We start from the raw sequence: 17,279 nt of genomic DNA on the forward strand, positions 1-17,279 counted from the left end.
CTGTTTGCTAGGGGTCCCAGTAGTCAGATGAAAGTATCCCTAGTGCCCAATGAGAATGTAGTTACAATGGCCCGTGACACAGCAGTGTGGAGATGGCAGAGTTGGTAAATGCCTAAGATGATGGCTACCCTGGTCACAGTTGTTATTGGCAATCATCAAATGCTATTACAGATCCTAAGCCAGCGCTTGCCTGTAACTCACGGGCTGAAGCCTGGGGTCAAACCACTAAACTCTGCCTGCCTTCTAGAAACCTAGAGCATAAGCCACACCTGTACACACCACCCATCCATTCACATAGGGGACTCAGGGCAGTTGTGAAGCCTAGTAGGGGTTTTTCTTTTCTGCAGTCACCTCATTGACATCATAAACAGAGTTACAATAGAAGATAACACCAATGACCCATCATTGTAACAACTACTGACAATAGAAATCTAACATTTGCAGCTGATGCTAAAGGGGTTCTCCCATAACAAGAATCCTATCTATACTGCTTGCTAATGTGGATTTAATACTTTTCCTAAATACTCTGTTTCAGCAAAACTGCTTTGTTTTTCCACTATCTTAATTTATTCACTTCATTGTTGACACAGTGTTTCTATGGCCCTTGGGATTATCTGCTCAAATGTTAAGTGGCTTAGCTGCCTGTTCTCAGGGGGGGAGGGAGGGGGGGCTAAGTGCACGGGAGCGAGCTTGTGTCTGTAGCTGTTCCTGTGTCTGCACCACACATGTGACCTAGCTTCCTGCTCTCAGGGTGGAGGGGCTAAGTGCATGGGAGCGAGCTTGTGTCTGTAGCTGTTCCTGTGTCTGCACCACACATGTGACCTAGCTTCCTGCTCTCAGGGTGGAGGGGCTAAGTGCATGGGAGCGAGCCTGTGTCTGTAGCTGTTCCTATGTCTGCACCACACGTGACCTAGCTTCCTGCTCTCAGATAAAGGAGGGGGGAAATGAGTGCTGCTTTCTTATATAAAACAGTCTAAATCCTAGTGGGCTAAAGGACATTGTCCCTCTGCTCACTAGGATTGAGCTTTCTTATATAGAGCAGGCTGAAAGCTAGTGGATAGAAGGACCTGCTCCCTTAGCCCACTAGGATTTAGCCGACTCTATATAGAACAAGCTAAATCCAAGTGTTATAGGACCTTTAATGACATCACAGGCCTTTCAGTCGTCCCATAGAATCACGCTGTGGTGGGCGGAGCTACACACTAATTTAGGGGCAGAGCTAAACTGGAGGTAGTCGGACAGTATGGCTTTGCATATGAAACCCCGCCCACCAATTGATGTCGAAAACCAGGAAGAAAGAAGTCTTTGTAGCAGTGAAGACTGGTGAGCAAGGGACATGGGAATACCCCTTTAACACTGACTACTCCTACTCAGCTTTCTTGTAATAAGAACAGCCAAGTGATTGTCTTGCTCAGTAAATGCAGTAATACCAAAACTGAGACCTAAAGAGAATCATTTTGCATTTAACAACAGTAAAATCCTTCTCCCATGTTCTTGGCCATATTGTTAGCTTATCATGGTCATCCTGTAATATTTTCCTATTAACTTCAGTTTTAAGTATTCTATACCATTTGTATCATTGGCAAACACTGACAATTAACTTTCTATCCCACCCACATGATATTAAAGAGAATTGGCTCAGTTTAAGTATATACATTTAAGTGACTCTTTGGGGGCAATTTACTATGATGTTTGTCAGTGATCTAAATTTTAACTTAATTTCCAAAATTATTCTCTGTCATTCTTGAAGAGACATTGTAGAATCAGGACTTTTTTTTTCAGATTACTACAAACCACGACCTCCCAACTCATCACCCTTATAACCTTAGTTTTATTACCCTACCTGTCATGGCCACACCTTGCCAAATATCTCCTTTGTCTTGATCGACAACTTCACTATTCTGCAAGTTCTTTGGGTTTACTCAGGAGACCTACACTTAGCAGCGCTTGGAATGCCCTTGAGGCACTTATGACCTAATTTTTATAAAAGATAAAGAATATTTTTCTCTACACTGCTATGTCTGTCTGCAGCCTCAAAGGTATGTCTGCACATGTATTTTAGTTCCCTGCCCTGTAGCTATAAATCACCTCACAGACTTCCTTTAAAAGAGAGTTTACCAACGTCCTCCAAGTATATTAAACCACTTCCGGACCGCCCATAGACTATATACGTCCTGGAAGTGGTTGCCTAGTTCTGACAGGACGTACCTGTACGTCCAGTCAGAACACAGCAGCTGCACGGAGATCGTGCAACTACTGAAGCTGGGAGCTGGCTGTAACTTCAGCCAGAGCTCCCACAGAGATGGCAGGGAAGATTTATTACCTCCCCTGCTATCTCGATCGCTGTGTATAATACAGTGCTCAATGAGTGCTGTATACACGGCTATGGACGCAGCCATAATTCAGCTGCCCTCTGACCCGGCGGACACGTGATCCACCGGGAGCAGAGTCTTACCAGAGTTGCTGGGTCCTACAGGACTCAGATCAGCTCAGTAAGCTGTGTATACAGTGTGCAGGCTGTATTTCTCCTGCAACTGGGGTTAAATGTAGCAGCCTCAGTTATAGGAGAAATCAGCCTCAAGTACAAAAAAATAAGTGATCAGATGTCCCCAAAGGTCTCTTATCACCTTATGGGGACACAATCTGGAAAAAATATAAAATAAAAATATAATAAAAAAGTTTTTAAAAAATGTAAATAAAATAATAATAAAAAATAAATAAATAATACGCTAATAAAACACCGTTATTAAAGGTTATAGCCCCACCCCCGACAACACCATACAAAATAAAAATTACCGTAACGGAGAGGAAAAACTATATTATAAAGTTTTTCAGTGACACTTTGTGTTATTAAATAAAAAAAAAGATAATAAACTGAAAACCAGACAAAATTTCCCTCCTATTTTGTTTATATTTTCCCAGATATAAAAAATAAATAAAACACATTTGAAAATAAAAACATGATAAAAATAGAGCCCCGTGTCCCCGAAAAAAGACGCAAAAATTAGTTGACTGAGACATACGAGAAAAATGTTACAGACCTCAAAACCGCACATACAAAATAAACCTAAAATGTGTCTGGTCCTGGACCACAAATTGGCCCGGTACTGAAGTGGTTAAAGAGGCTTTCCAGGCTTAAATTACATTTTTTAATTAGGACAGGAGAGGTGATGTATACATATATAGATAGATAGATTGATATATATATATATATATATATATATATACTGTATATATATATATATATATATATATATATATGAAACTTACTCTTTTGGCCCCAGTGCACCGATGTCCTCCCAGCAAGGTCCGGTCCTGTCGCTCCGCTGTCTTCTTGCAGTGGAACTCCTTGCAGCTGTGATGTCCCCAATTCCCTTACCTTGAAGTCACTGCTTGGCCTCAGCGGTCAGATGACTGAAGCCAATTCATGGCCTGAAGAACGGACCCGGGGAAATCACAGTTCCATGTCCTTTGCTGAGTCCATTCATTGCAGTGGGTAATCCTGCTGGGAGAATTGGACCGCACTGGGAGGCATCAGAGCACTGGGGACAGGTCAGTATGATTTTGATTTATTTTGTTCACCTCCACAGGCCTAATTATAAAATAAAATTCTAGCCTGGACAACCCATTTAACTGTCACAATTATGTTACAGAGAACATAACAGTGATCCATCAAACCTTTGTTATTTATATCACTTTTGTAGATTTAGAAATCTTATGCAAATAAGGCAGTCGGTGCACTGGGGGTGGGCCTTCAGCTCTGGCAGCACCCCTATCATCTCTTCTCTGTGCCACTCTGTGCAGTCATACTTGATCTTCCCACTGTAATATACTCTGTGATGCGGTGGTGACGGTGGAATATACTTGTGGGAGGCCATAGAGTCAATTTAAGGTCATGCTAATAAAGCTACAATTATTTCATTCTCATAAATTACAAACTGCCATTTTTTCCCCAGGGGGCACCACATGAAGTCATTCATGAACATGATTGTTTTCTGAAATTCACTGGAATACATAAACTGATTTCTCATCTTGATGAATTTATTTCTTCCTCGAGGAAAACGGACTTTAAGCGAGTAAGTTATTCTCTATCAATACTTACACGTCAATCAATGATGCAGTAAAGCTACTGTCTCTGCAAATAACTTTACCCTATTGTAACTGAAATGTCTGGAATAATTAGGTTATGGTCAGATTGTAGAAGCTGATCTATTCTGCTTCAGGAATTCAGGGGCAGAATTTTTCTACTTTACCAAATCCACTGTTGAATCCGCCAATAAATTTCCTAATATTTTGTATCAAATTCCATGTGGGCCAGGCAGTATTTTTTTGCCACTCATTCAACCTACACATTCAGCTCTGTTGCATCGGACTGCTACATCGGCCAACTCTGCTACATCTGCCAGCTCTGCTACATCGGGCCGTGCGCTCAGCTCAACTACTCCAGAGATGCAGCCAAGCAGAGCGCACGCCCAGCCCTGCTTCATCTGCGATGTAGCAGTGTCCGATGTAGCAGTCTGATGCAGTAGAGCTGAGTGTGTAGCATCAGACATCGGACACTAATACATTGAAGATGAAGCAGAGCTGGGATTTTAAAGATGATCCTATTCACTACACAGCATGTAGCCCAAAAATTGTTTAAATTTTTGGACCCTACATTGTGTAGTGATTAACCCCCTCCCCCCTACCGGTGTCCACTTACCTGCAGCTCCCTGATCTTCTTGGTCCGGTCCGGTCCTCTGTCCGGTCTTCAGAGTGCCCTGCCCCCTCTCCCCTGACTAGTATTATAGAGAAGGGGGGGCTTAGGAGAGTGTGGGCGGGTACTGGGAGGGGAGACGTGAGTGATTCAATTTATTTCTGGGACCATTGTGGGTTTTTCTTTCATTAAATGAACCAAGAATTTTACCCATGTGTGTATATTATGTAAAATCTCCAATTTTATTCCATAAAAAAATTACAGTAATTAAAAGGAAAATTACACATAAATTTATATATAATCATACATTTGTCTTTACAGTTACGGTTTTAATTTTGCTTTCTTTTTTTAACACATGCAGGTGCAAAAAACACTGACTTTAAATGAGACTAATGACTTATTGGCAAACCATGCCAAAGCACTCTTTGAAATGTATCAAAATCGAGAGTAAGTGTTGTGTTATTGTATTGTGTAATTTGGTTCTAAGAATCCTATAGTATAAGCAGAATTAGGGCTAAGGAGAGTGTATTTTAGCATAATACATGTGCAAAAACGCGTCAAAAAAGGCGCGTTTTTTTTACACGTGTAAAAGATGTCATTGAAGTCAATGGGAGTGTTATTTTTACACGTGTATTCTATACACATGTATTATGCTAAAATACGCTCGCGGTAACTCAGTGTGCACGAGCCCTAAAAATATACTTGTGAATAGGCCAGAGCTAAAGGGTCACACTTGAATTTCCTAAATTTACTGGATTACTGCACTTGTGGCACTACCTCAAAGCTTTATGGCTCAGGCCCAACATAGCGGGCTGCAGAAAAAAAGTTTTTTTCCCCACATTGCTTTTCACAGAAAGCCCGCAGAGTTTTCCCCTGCTGACTTTCCGCTTTCTGCGTTTCCATAGGTATAATTGACATGCTGCGATTTCCAAAAAACGTGACGGTTTTGAAAATCGCAGCAATTCCGTTTTGGGTATTTTTCTGCAATGTGTGGATGGGAATCACCAGTTTGTATTTTTGAAACTTTAGGAAACGACGAATAAAGGCTGAGTTCACACAGAGTATTTTGATCGGGATATTGAGGCTCCAGAAAAAAAGAAGCGACATGCTCATTCTGCAGGCGGATTTGCCTTGCGACATCCGCCTGAAGACACCTTCCTCCCGACTAGGCCCATTCATTTGGGCCGGCATCCAGTCGTGGCTACCCGTATTTTGAACCAGAATCTGAGGCGGCCTCCGTGTCAAATTCTGGTCCAAAATGCTCTGCGTGAACCCAGCCTTAATGTTTGCCAATCTTTGCCCTCGTGTGAACTGAATTATATAACATCATATCTACCAACTAAATTTGTATCAATTTAACAAGTTTACATTATCAAATAAGTAACCAATCATTAAAGTCCTATATATATTATATATATATATATATGGTGTGAACCTAGAGGGCACTGTAGAGCGAGCAAAAACAGGGTTGAAAAGGACCCTGACCACACCCATACCGGAGAGGAAGGGGCTGCTGGTGACCTGCAGGAGCAGATTGATCTTGGACCAGTTAGAGACAGATAGGAGGTCTGTTCCAAGAGAACTGGAATCCTAAAGGGACTTGGTTAAGCTCAGTGCGAGCCAGGCTGGTGAGAAGAAACCTCAGTAGAGTATCTTGCCCTTGGTAGAATAGACAAGGTTCAAGAAGTGAGGTAGTGCCTTGTGTGGGGGCTAGGCAGGTTTGTTATTTTTGTTCCTGTATAATCTGAATAAAACCACTTATTTTGGGTAGTATTACCTGATCTGCTGTTTATTTGGCACCCAGTGCCACCAAAACCTCTGTTAAGTCCAGGAAACTGCTACCTTTGATGCTAAACTACCCCCCAATTGTCACTGTATATATATATATATATATATATATATATATATATATATATATATATATATATATATATATAATTTTTTTGCCCCCCCCTCCCTTTTGTTCTATTATTCTTCTGTACCACCTATTCTATGGGGTCAGTTTCAGTGCAGACTCCTTACAGAGCTGTGCATCAGATTTGTTGCAATTGTATCCATTTTCTGCTGCGGTAAACACTTGAAACCCTATATTTTACTTTCAGAGTGAAAGCCATTCGGGAAAATACAGTCTGTCGTCAATATGATGGTCACTTAAATAATCTGCTTCATAGTCTGGAATCACTTTATGGAAGAGAACTTGATAGACAGGTAAGTGTAATGTATATGGTATTTCAAAATTATATCTCTACTAGAACAAATGCCTACATTTACTTTTCAGATATTTTTACCAGAAATTGAACAATTTAAATATCAGAAATAAGCCAGGGGACCACAGCACTCTGGTTGGGAAGATGACTGCATACCTTATTGCAACATTGTCTCTGGCCTTAGGACATTTTTTTTTCTTTTGATAAAAATTATTTGGTTGTGGTGCCTCAAGAAAATATTCTTTTATCCCTTTCCCATCATCCACCATATTATTGTGGCCAATGTTGGATATTTAAACATTATTAATTTTTATTTTGTTTAGTTACGGTATATATTGCCATTATATTCTTTACAGTTATATTGTCAACACTATCCCAAGTATGACGCACAATCCAAATTCCCTATCAGAATTTCTTTCGTGTGTGGGAGGAAATGGGAGTCCCCGGAGACACAGGAAAAACATACAAATTCCTTGCAAATATTTTCTTAGGGGTCCATTCACACTAAGTTTTTGGGCGAGGATTTTGGTGCTGAAAATCCACGTGGATAAAAAGCCTCGCATTGACTTCAATGGGTTCCTTTTTCTGCTAGCGGAAAAAAGAACTCATAGAAGTCAATAGAAGGATTTTTTTTTCCACGTGGATTTTCAGCACCAAAATCCTCGCCCAAAAACTCTGTTTGAATGAACCCTAGGACTCCAGTGCTGTAAGGTGGTAATACCCAAAATCTTATCTTGGGCATTAACCCCCCCCCCCCCCCCCGACACTTCAGTCAAAGCTGACTAAGGCACCATTTGCCTTGTGTCCCATGGGCATCACCATTTTAGGATGGATCACCAGGCCAGGGAGTGATACTTGGGCTGGCAATTTCTGACAATGAAAGCCGGGAGCCTATTGAAGGTTTTCAGGATTGTCATTGTATATCTTCTATCGAAGGCTTAACTATGCAGCCTGTAGTAGAAGTACTGGTATTTTTACAATTACTTAACTAAAAATCACAATAGTAAAAAAGAAAAGCGAAAAAAATATTTGAAATGTTTGAAAATTTTTTTAAAAAAAATTCAAATCCCTTTCCTTAGAACACACATAAAAGTACTTAAATAAAGTAAAAACATAAACATCTGATATTCCCGTGTCTGGAAAAAAAAACCTTTCTACAAACTTGTTTTTCGCCTCTCATAAAAATTTGCGTAAAAAGCTATCAAAGCAATAGGCATTGCTCAAAATGGTATAAAAAAAAGCATATCTGACCCTGCAAAAACAGACGCCTTATTTATCCCTGTACACGGAATATACACACGTGGACAAAATTGTTGTCCCCCTCATCTAATGAAAGAAAAACCCACAATGAGGGGCCACACGGTGGCTCAGTGGTTAGCACTGCAGCCTTGCAGCGCTGGAGTCCTGGTGTTCAAATCCTGCCAAGGGCAAAAAACCATCTGCAAGGAGTTTGTATGTTCTCCCCGTGTTTGCATGGATTTCCATCCCATATTCCAAAAAAGACATACTGATAGGGAAAAATGTACATTGTGAGCTCTATGAAGGCCACTTCAGAATAGTCCAATGTTTTCCTCTTAGCCGTTCTTGGGTGGTTTTAGCTGTGTTTTGGATCATTATCCTGTTACATTACCCATGACCTGCGACTGAGACCAAGCTTTCTGACACTGGGCAGTACATTTCTCTCTAGAATCCCTTAATAGTCTTGAGATTTCATTGTACCCTGCACAGATTCAAGACACCCTATACCAGATGCAGCAAAGCAGTCACAGAACATAACAGAGCCTCCTCCATGTTTCACAGTAAGGACAGTGTTCTTTTCAAGATATGCTTCATTTTTCCATCTATAAACATAGAGCGGATGTGCTTTGCCAAAAAGTTTGATTTTTGTCTCATCTGTCCATAGGACATTCTCCCAGAAGCTTTTTGACTTGTCAACATGTAGTTTGGTTATTATTACTTTTTTCAGATTCAAGTTATTTCTGTGACCATTGTGGGGGCTTTCTTTCATTAAACGAGAAGTACCAACAATTTTGTCCATGTGTGTAAAAGTTACGGATGTCAGAATATGGTGACTCCAAGAAAAGTTTGTTTGCTGTATGGATACATGGCGAGACTTGGAATTTATCAAGATATATGTATAAGGAAAAATATATCTTTGTACCGTATTAGCCAGTGGAAATGAAATATATCTAGTAGTCTCGAAAGCTTGCAATCTGTCATCATTTTGGTTAGCCATTAAAAAAAGATATCAACTACTGAAGACTCTCAATCTTTACATGTCAAGGTATATGGTAGCCTTTTGCCTCCACAGATGTTTCACAGATTTTTTTTAACATTAGGATGTGAAAAATGAAAAATTATATTTTTCATTTTCACAAAGGGTTAAAAGAGAAGGGCACCTCCACAGTTTGGAACACAATTTATCCCTAACATGAAAATACCTAATAAGGAGGGCATGACTAGCAGGCCAGGCAAGTGGACAGACCATCCTGTGCTCTCTCGGCCGAATCCGATAATCCCCAACATATCTTCTCCATCTGGCTTGAGACATCTCTCACCATCCCTCTGACATCTGCTGAATGGCTCTTTGCTGCGCTCCGCAACAATAACTGGTACGAACTCTCTTGCAGCCTACCCCTAATATAGCTGCCGCCTACCATCTTTTTTTTTTAAACTGTAATTTTTATTGAAAGATTTCACAAAATACAGAACAATAGAACATAACAGGCATAAAATACACCAAGAGATAGCAGTGCATACACAACCAAACAATCAGGGCACATATACACAGCACCAAATATGGGTAAGGGGTACAAGGAGGGGAGGAAGGGAAAGGAGTCAGAGACCATTTAAGATGCAATATGCATCCCAGGGTGACCACACAGCTTGAAATGCCTCAATGGTATGATTAAGCAAGGCCATCAAGTTCTCCATACTACTTACATCCCTTACCTGAGCCATGAGACCTGGGCAAGAAGGAGGTGAGGCTCTCTTCCAATGAAGGGCAATAAGCGTCTTAGCGGCAGTACAGAGATAAAGAAACAATTTAGAGGACTTCTTGCCTAAGTGCGTAGGAGGAAGATTGAGCAAATAAGTGAGAGGATCCAGGGGAACCCCTTGGATAAAACGAGCGTTGATGAGGGACATAACCTCTAACCAGAAAGGACAGATCCCCGGACACTCCCAAAAGATATGATACAAGGTACCCACCCCCGCCCGGCAACGCCAACAATGGGGACTAGGATTATAGACTAGGATTATAGATTATAAATGCAAATAATAAAAGAGAAAGAAGCAAGGCAGGAGTGTGGTACCAATGCGTAAGCAATTTATATTGGGTCTCGCAAAACGTGACACAGGTGGAGGATTTGGCTGCCTGAGACCAAATAATTTGCCATTGACCCGATGAGATCTGCCTATTCAGCGCCCCAGACTATCTATTCATATACTTATGAGAAAGGAGGCTCCATTTCTCAGGGGATGAGAGGAGCTTATAAATGCCAGATATGAGGCCAGCCGTGGAGGTGCCCACTCAACAGAGTGTTTCAAAAGCAGTTGGTGTGGACACCTTCTGGAAGCCAAACTGGGTAAATTCAAAATGAACAATTTGTTGGTAATGAAGCCACTCAGAAGCAGGTAAGTGTAAATCAGTCATAAAATAATCAAAAGGCCTGAGCTCCAAGGTCAACGGGTCAATCAGGTCTCAGCAATGTGAAAAAGACCCAGCTTACTCCAGGGCCACGCCATAGCCGATGTGAGTCCCTCCGGGAGGAGGGGATTATACAAAATGGAAATCATAGAAGAACACTGGGAATCCAAGGGAAAGAATTTAGAGCAAGTAAGCCAAATAGCTCGCGTGAAGCGAATAGGCCCTAAAAGAGGAATGGGAGGAAGGGGGAGTACGGGACCACAGGAGTGCATTAGGAGATGTTCGATTCAAGTTGAACACCAGGTGGCTAACTCACTAAAAATTTGATTCTCCTCCCACCTTCCCTGGTGCTTTTTTGCACCAATAACAGCGCAGGGGAGGTGGGACAGGAACTACAACAATGAGAGCATCGAAAAAAAATCAGAAAAACTAATTGGCTGGCTAATTCAGGTGACCTCCGATTTATACGAACAGTGGATTTAATATCCGGTTCATATGAGACTGTGAACTATATGAATGTGAGACAGGGATAGATGTACAGGCAGGGTTAGCTAGGGATTACCTTTATTTAGGGGGGAATGTTACTCACCCAGCTCTTTGGGGCTCTATCTGATTGGGATCCCTGTCAGCTTGCGATAGGTGCGAGCTGACTTTTTCCCATAGGAATGCATTGACCAGCGTTGATTGGCCGAATGCCATACAGTGTACAGCATTCGGCCAATCAACGCTGGTTCTGCCGGAGGCTCGTCTGTGAGGAGGCGGAGTCTAAGATCGGACCAGAATGGAGACTGCTGTGTACCGATCTTAGACTCCACCTCCTCCGGCAGAACCAGCGTTGATTGGCCGAATGCTGTACTCTGTATGGCATTTGGCCAATCAGCGCTGGTCAATGCATTCCTATGCCGAGATGTAGCAGTGCTGGCCGTGCGCTCAGCATTGCTACACCGGAGATGAAGCAGAGCTGAGTGTGCACTGAACCCTGCTGCACACTCAGCTCTGCTGCATCAGAGTGTTAAAGATGACTAGTCAATGGGGCTGATCATTGACATCACTGGCTCAGGCGCTGAAACACAGGCAAGGTGATTGTGCACTTGAAAAAGGACATGCTTCTGTCCGAAACACGTTGTGCCTACAAATTACAATAAAGAAGACTGCCTTCAATTGCTTGGGTGAGCGCTGTGTCTTTTACCTGGTCTTCGGGTTGGTCCTTGTTCTGCTAGTGTTAAAGAGGCAATACATATGAGGGAGCAGGTCATCTTGAAATGCTTTATAGTAAAGATATGTTAATCCGTCCGGGCCAGGGGTCTTACCATTAGGTAATGTACCTTGAGGGTAGTGCTAATCTCATCCACCTTGATAGGAGCATTCAAAGAGGCTACTGCTGAGGAAGGGAGTTTAGGGAGGGGGCAATCCACCAACTATGAGCGCAAAGCAGCAGCCCGCGACGACAGGTCAACACCCGAGCGGGAAGGGAGGTTATATAGTTTAGTGTAATAATATTTAAACAGGTACGCTATGGAATCAGGGTGATAATGAAGCTACTCCATGAGGGTCCTGGATAGCATGAGGGGTGGATGAAGCTTGGTGGTCCCGCAGTGTATTGGCAAGAATGGTGTGAGCCTTATTACCCCTTTCATAGTAGCATTGACGGCTATACAGAAGAAGGTGTTGGGTGACCTGAGTACCCACATGGGGAAGCAAGATTAAATAAACCAGCAAATGAGCAAGGGGACAAACAAATGCAGATCTCACCCAATCCGGAAGGAGCAAAGGTGGACAAGAAATCCTGGTAGACATCCACAGAAGTTGATGGACTTTGGACCTGAGGGGAAGGGAGGGGAAGGGAGGGGGAGGGAGGGCAAAATACATACAACCAGTGAGCAAAACCATAATGAAAAACGAAAAATGTATCATGGACAGGACTAACTCTCCTGCCTGGGCGCAAAATGCAAAGACTGAAACCTACATTAACATAACAACCAAAAGAGTCCAAAACCAGGACCCACAACTGGATAAAGCCCCAACCATAGAAAGGAGGGCTGAGATCATTAGTAGACAGACCAGTAACTTACTGCAACAGAAATCATAAGGAAGATAAACCACTCATAGGAAAGACTGGGGGGGGGGGGGGGGGCTTCCAAAACGAAACCTGAGGAAATAAGTCAATTAGAAGACAGGGAATTCAGTAACGTTGGGGTGGAGGAACCGCTCTGTGGCATCCCGAGGTTTCACCAATGGAGGGCGACGGACGTTTCTTTGCCTTCTGCTGGGACCACACAGGCGGTAGAGGAGGGGTAGACAATTCCCAATCAGAGAGATGCGGAGGAGGAGCAGCAATATCCATCATGGAGCAGAAGGATTGTAAATCCGAGAAGGAGCGCAGGGTAGCAGATCAACCATTAGATCAAGTGGTCAAAGCAAAGGGGAAACCCTATCTGTAAGGGATCTGACGCTCACATAGAAGTTGAAGAAGTGGGCAGAGATGACGTTGTTTCTGCAGAGTGATCCAGGAAAGACCTTGGTAGAGCTGGATCTTCGCCCCATCAAAGTCAATTTCCCTTATTGATCTGGCCTTAGATAAAATAGTCTCCTTGAGAGCAAAGTTATGCATGCAACAGATAACATCCCATGGAGAGGGCCCAGAGCCTGCAGGGCGCAACACTCTGTGCACACGGTCCAATTTGATTTTATGAGTAGGAGGCTCTTGAAGAATAGAATTGAAGATGGCCTCCAGACTGACATGAAGATCTGCATCTTGGGTAGCCTCAGGGAGCCCCCTAACCCTAATATTGTTCCGTCTGCCTCGTTATTCAAATCCTCCACATGGCGCTGAAGATCCAGAGACAAATGATGCTGAGACAAAACCGAGTCCTATAAGCTGGTAACATAGGCCCTGGTTTGATCATGGTCATCCTCCAACGTATCTACTCGAATTGCAATGTGATGAATATCTGCCACAGTGCAGAGATCTCAGCACGAATTTCCGTACAAATTTCCCTAAGGCAGGCTTCTGTAACTTCATCCACTAGAGGATGGGTAAGAAATTGGAGCCATTCTGGAGGAAGGAAGGACTGAGGTGGGTAACGCTTTACCAGCTGCGGGCTCTGGGAGACAGGAGGTGGTGAATGAGGAGATATAGATTGAGACTGAGATCTTCTGTGCCCCTGGGCTAGAGTCCACCATCTTGGGTGAATAAATCTCAACTCACAGCCCGTAATCTTAGCTGGCTGCTAATCTCTCGTCAAATCAGTGACTTTGCTCTGTGGGCCTTACCCTCTGCCCCCCTTGGTTATCATCCCCCAGCAGCAGAACATCACCTCCTATACCAACCCTAACCTCTTGTGCCCTCTGTGCCTCTGGTGCACCTCCTGGCAATGGTCTAGGGGAGGAGAATGCTGAGCTCCTACACTACCATCAGGGGGGTTTCCCCACCCTCCCTTTGACCTTCTCTTGCTATCAAAGGAACTACTGCCATTAATCTGCTATCTTTTACCCCTATGAGGCTCTCCGGTGGTCACTCTGGAAGCGACAACCTCCCAGGTACTTGCTGTGCCTGGCTTTATCCATCTGAGAGGTGATTGCATTATATATACTTGTTGACGAGAAGCTGTGCCTCACTTGGCTCTACTTACAACATACAGCACAGTTTCCTGAGCCAGGCAATGCCCGGCTAGATTTCTTGATGCTATCAACCTGAACACACATCCATCCTGCCATAAGCGGCACCCTGCAATCCTTGACTTCAGCTCCAGCTCCTCTTGTTGCTCACATCCTATAACCTTCAAGACTATAGCCCGCAGGGAAAAGAGAGGTCCACCCAATAACTTACAGACTTACTTCATCCTCCAGCTGATATAACTCAACTGTCAATTACTATGGGCACTACTCCTCCAGCTACCATGCTTTCTTCTTCCAGTCAAGACGATTGATTGACCTAATCGCTCTTGCAGAGTCCCGTCGAACGCCTTCACTGCTCTTATCTCTGGATGCGGAGAAGGCGTTCGATAGGGTACATTGAGGTTATGCCTTTGAAACTCTCCGGAGATTTGGCTTTTCTGGACTTATCCTTTCAGCGATTTCTGCCCTATACCTGGTCCCCTCAGCTTCTGTCTTAGTTAATGGCTTTCCTTCAGAACCATTTACAATAACAAATGGTACTCGCCAGGGATGCCTACTTTCCCCTCTAATTTTTTCTATAGTTATGGAACCTATGGCCAAAAGTGTTAGATCAAACCCGGGAATATATGGTCTTCACGATGGCCACCACTCCCATAAATTGAATCTCTTTGCAGACGATAGGATTCTCATGCTGACCCGCCTTCTTGGTGGATGTACTGAACTGCTTTGGCCAAATTTCTTCCTATAAAATAAATGAATCCAAATCCTAGATACTAGATATACACATTTCTCCTCGAACCCGACATCTATCAAACAGTCAATTTCCCTTCTAATGGAACAATAACTCCATTCGTTATCTAGGCATCAAACTAACGCCTTCAGTGAAATCTTTAGTTTCGGCCAACTTCCCCCCCTTTTAATCTCCTCTATCCAAACTGAATTAACTAGATTGGCCAAGTTTGAACATTCCTGGATGGGCAGGATAGTTATTTATAAAATGCTCATCCTTCCATGCATTTTGTCTTTCCTTAACGATCCTTAACGATCCCTATTCCTGAAAAGATCTTCTGATCCCTACACAAACAGATGAATGCATTTATTTGGCAGTGTATGAGACCATGCGTCTCTTTCACCACCATGGCAAAGCTTCCCAGCCACGCAGGAATGGGACTCCTTAATCTACATTACTATCATTTAGCTTTTATCCTCAGCTATGTAAAATACTGGTAGAACGTTTCCTATGCCAAAATTTGGCCACCTCTGGAAGCTTGCGTAGCTTATATCTCCAACTTCAAAGCACTCCTGTTATATCCTTCTAAACTAATCTCATCATCTGCGTTGACTCACCCTTCAGTTTGGAACTCCATTGAAACCTGGAAGGTGGGATGTTCCACCGTATCTCAAAATTTCTCCCTCCCCAAGATAAACTTTATGATCCTCATCCAAGCCCTGTCACACCATATCCGTAACATCTCCCTATCTTCATGGTCCGTCTGTGGAATACGCCATGTCAAAAATATAATCTACAACCAATCTATTATTCTGTTTCCTCAACTCCATGAAAAATATGCACCACCTTCACAAGAGCTATTTAAATCCAAATTAGAGACTTTCTATTATGGTGCATTTTCAGAACCCATAAAGTACTTGTACAATGGCGAACCCCAAAAAGTGACTCCATATTGAAAACTACACCCTTCAAGGAATTTATCAAGGGGTATAGTGAGCATATTGATCTCACAGTTGTTTCGTGGATTTTACTAACATTGGCATATGATAATAAAAAATTACTTTTTTTCAATCAAACATCATTTTAGCCCCAATGTTTTTATTTTCACAAGGGGCTGAAGAAGAAAATGCAACCCACAGTTTGACACTCCAAGCAATTCATGCGGAGTACAGAAATACCTCCCATGCAGATAAAGGGTCCATTCACACGGAGGAAAATGGTGAGGAATTTGGTGTGAAATTTTCCACACTATAAAAAAAGCCTCCTATTGATTTCAATGGGTTCTACTAGCTTTTTTCCACTAGCAGAATTATCCACTGGCTTGACAATATGATCATCTGGCAAGGGAGTATGACTGTTCTTAGTTATTTGTTTTCAAGGATGGAGGGTGGGACTTCTATCATTAATGATATCACTCTGGGAGGAGTCTATGGAGAGTTATATCGTCTCACCTAAGGAGACAGAGATAGTTGTACTTCTGGATGCCATGTGAGCAGATTGGAGCTCCTCCTTACTGACTGACATGTTCCCTGAGGCCTTGAAGCGAGGTCCCAGCGAACCAACTACAGATTCTTGTTGGTATTGTTCCTTTTCTATCTTTTATTTCCATTTTATTTTATGTATTATATTATGCTTTTAACTGTATTCGCTTGTCATCCACTGATATATATTTTTGTATATGTTAAGTGGCTACTACCAACCCACTCAGGTTAATAAATATATAAAATGTATAAAGCTCCTTTTGTATTATTCTATAACACCTGGACAAACTCACAAGGCATGAGTGGAAAGTAAGGAAGAAGGGTGATGGCCAGGTGAGCCAAAGCGGCTTTGGTGAGGTGGTATCCTTTACAATAATGTTCAGACACTGTGGTATTCAATCAAATACCTCCCCTGCATAGATATTGGGGTAAAACAAGCTCCAGGGAAGGTGAGTGGGGAATCGAATTTTTACTGCTTTTACCGCGTGGTATTTGACTGAGTACACCAATATCTATGCAGGGGAGGTATTTGATCGAATACTACTCACTCATCTCAAGTGCACCATAGCAGCAGTGGGGTAGAAAGAGTATTTCATGAAGTGTTTTGGTGTTATTTTTTCATTTGGGACTTTTTAAAAGCTTAATCAGTGCATTACGCTCAGGATCAACCATATGTTATTTGTGCATATAAAACATGTTCTATTATTCTATTAACCTTAACAGGTAGCAAATATTGTTGCTGAAATGTCAAAAGAGGCACTACAAATGTGGGATAAAAGTGAAGAATGCATCACTTCAATTGGTGTGTTTAATCCCTACTATTCAGGCAATCACCCCTCATATCAGGTAACTCTCCTATCTATCTATCTATCTATCTATCTATCTATCTATCTATCTA

At 42.4% G+C, this 17,279-nt stretch overlaps 1 protein-coding gene across 1 annotated transcript in view; it reads left to right on the plus strand.

Annotated features, from left to right (window-relative positions):
• Positions 1–17,279, plus strand: part of LOC142183254 (uncharacterized) — a 43,033-nt gene that overhangs the window by 8,637 nt on the left and 17,117 nt on the right. Inside the window, exons 7-10 of the mRNA XM_075258316.1 lie at positions 3,957–4,076; positions 5,058–5,143; positions 6,799–6,904; positions 17,105–17,227. Coding sequence (XP_075114417.1) covers positions 3,957–4,076; positions 5,058–5,143; positions 6,799–6,904; positions 17,105–17,227 — 435 coding nt within the window. The remainder of the gene's footprint in view (positions 1–3,956; positions 4,077–5,057; positions 5,144–6,798; positions 6,905–17,104; positions 17,228–17,279) is intronic.

Source organism: Leptodactylus fuscus, chromosome 1 (assembly GCF_031893055.1).
Source record: "Leptodactylus fuscus isolate aLepFus1 chromosome 1, aLepFus1.hap2, whole genome shotgun sequence".
NCBI classification, from domain to species: Eukaryota; Metazoa; Chordata; class Amphibia; order Anura; family Leptodactylidae; genus Leptodactylus; species Leptodactylus fuscus.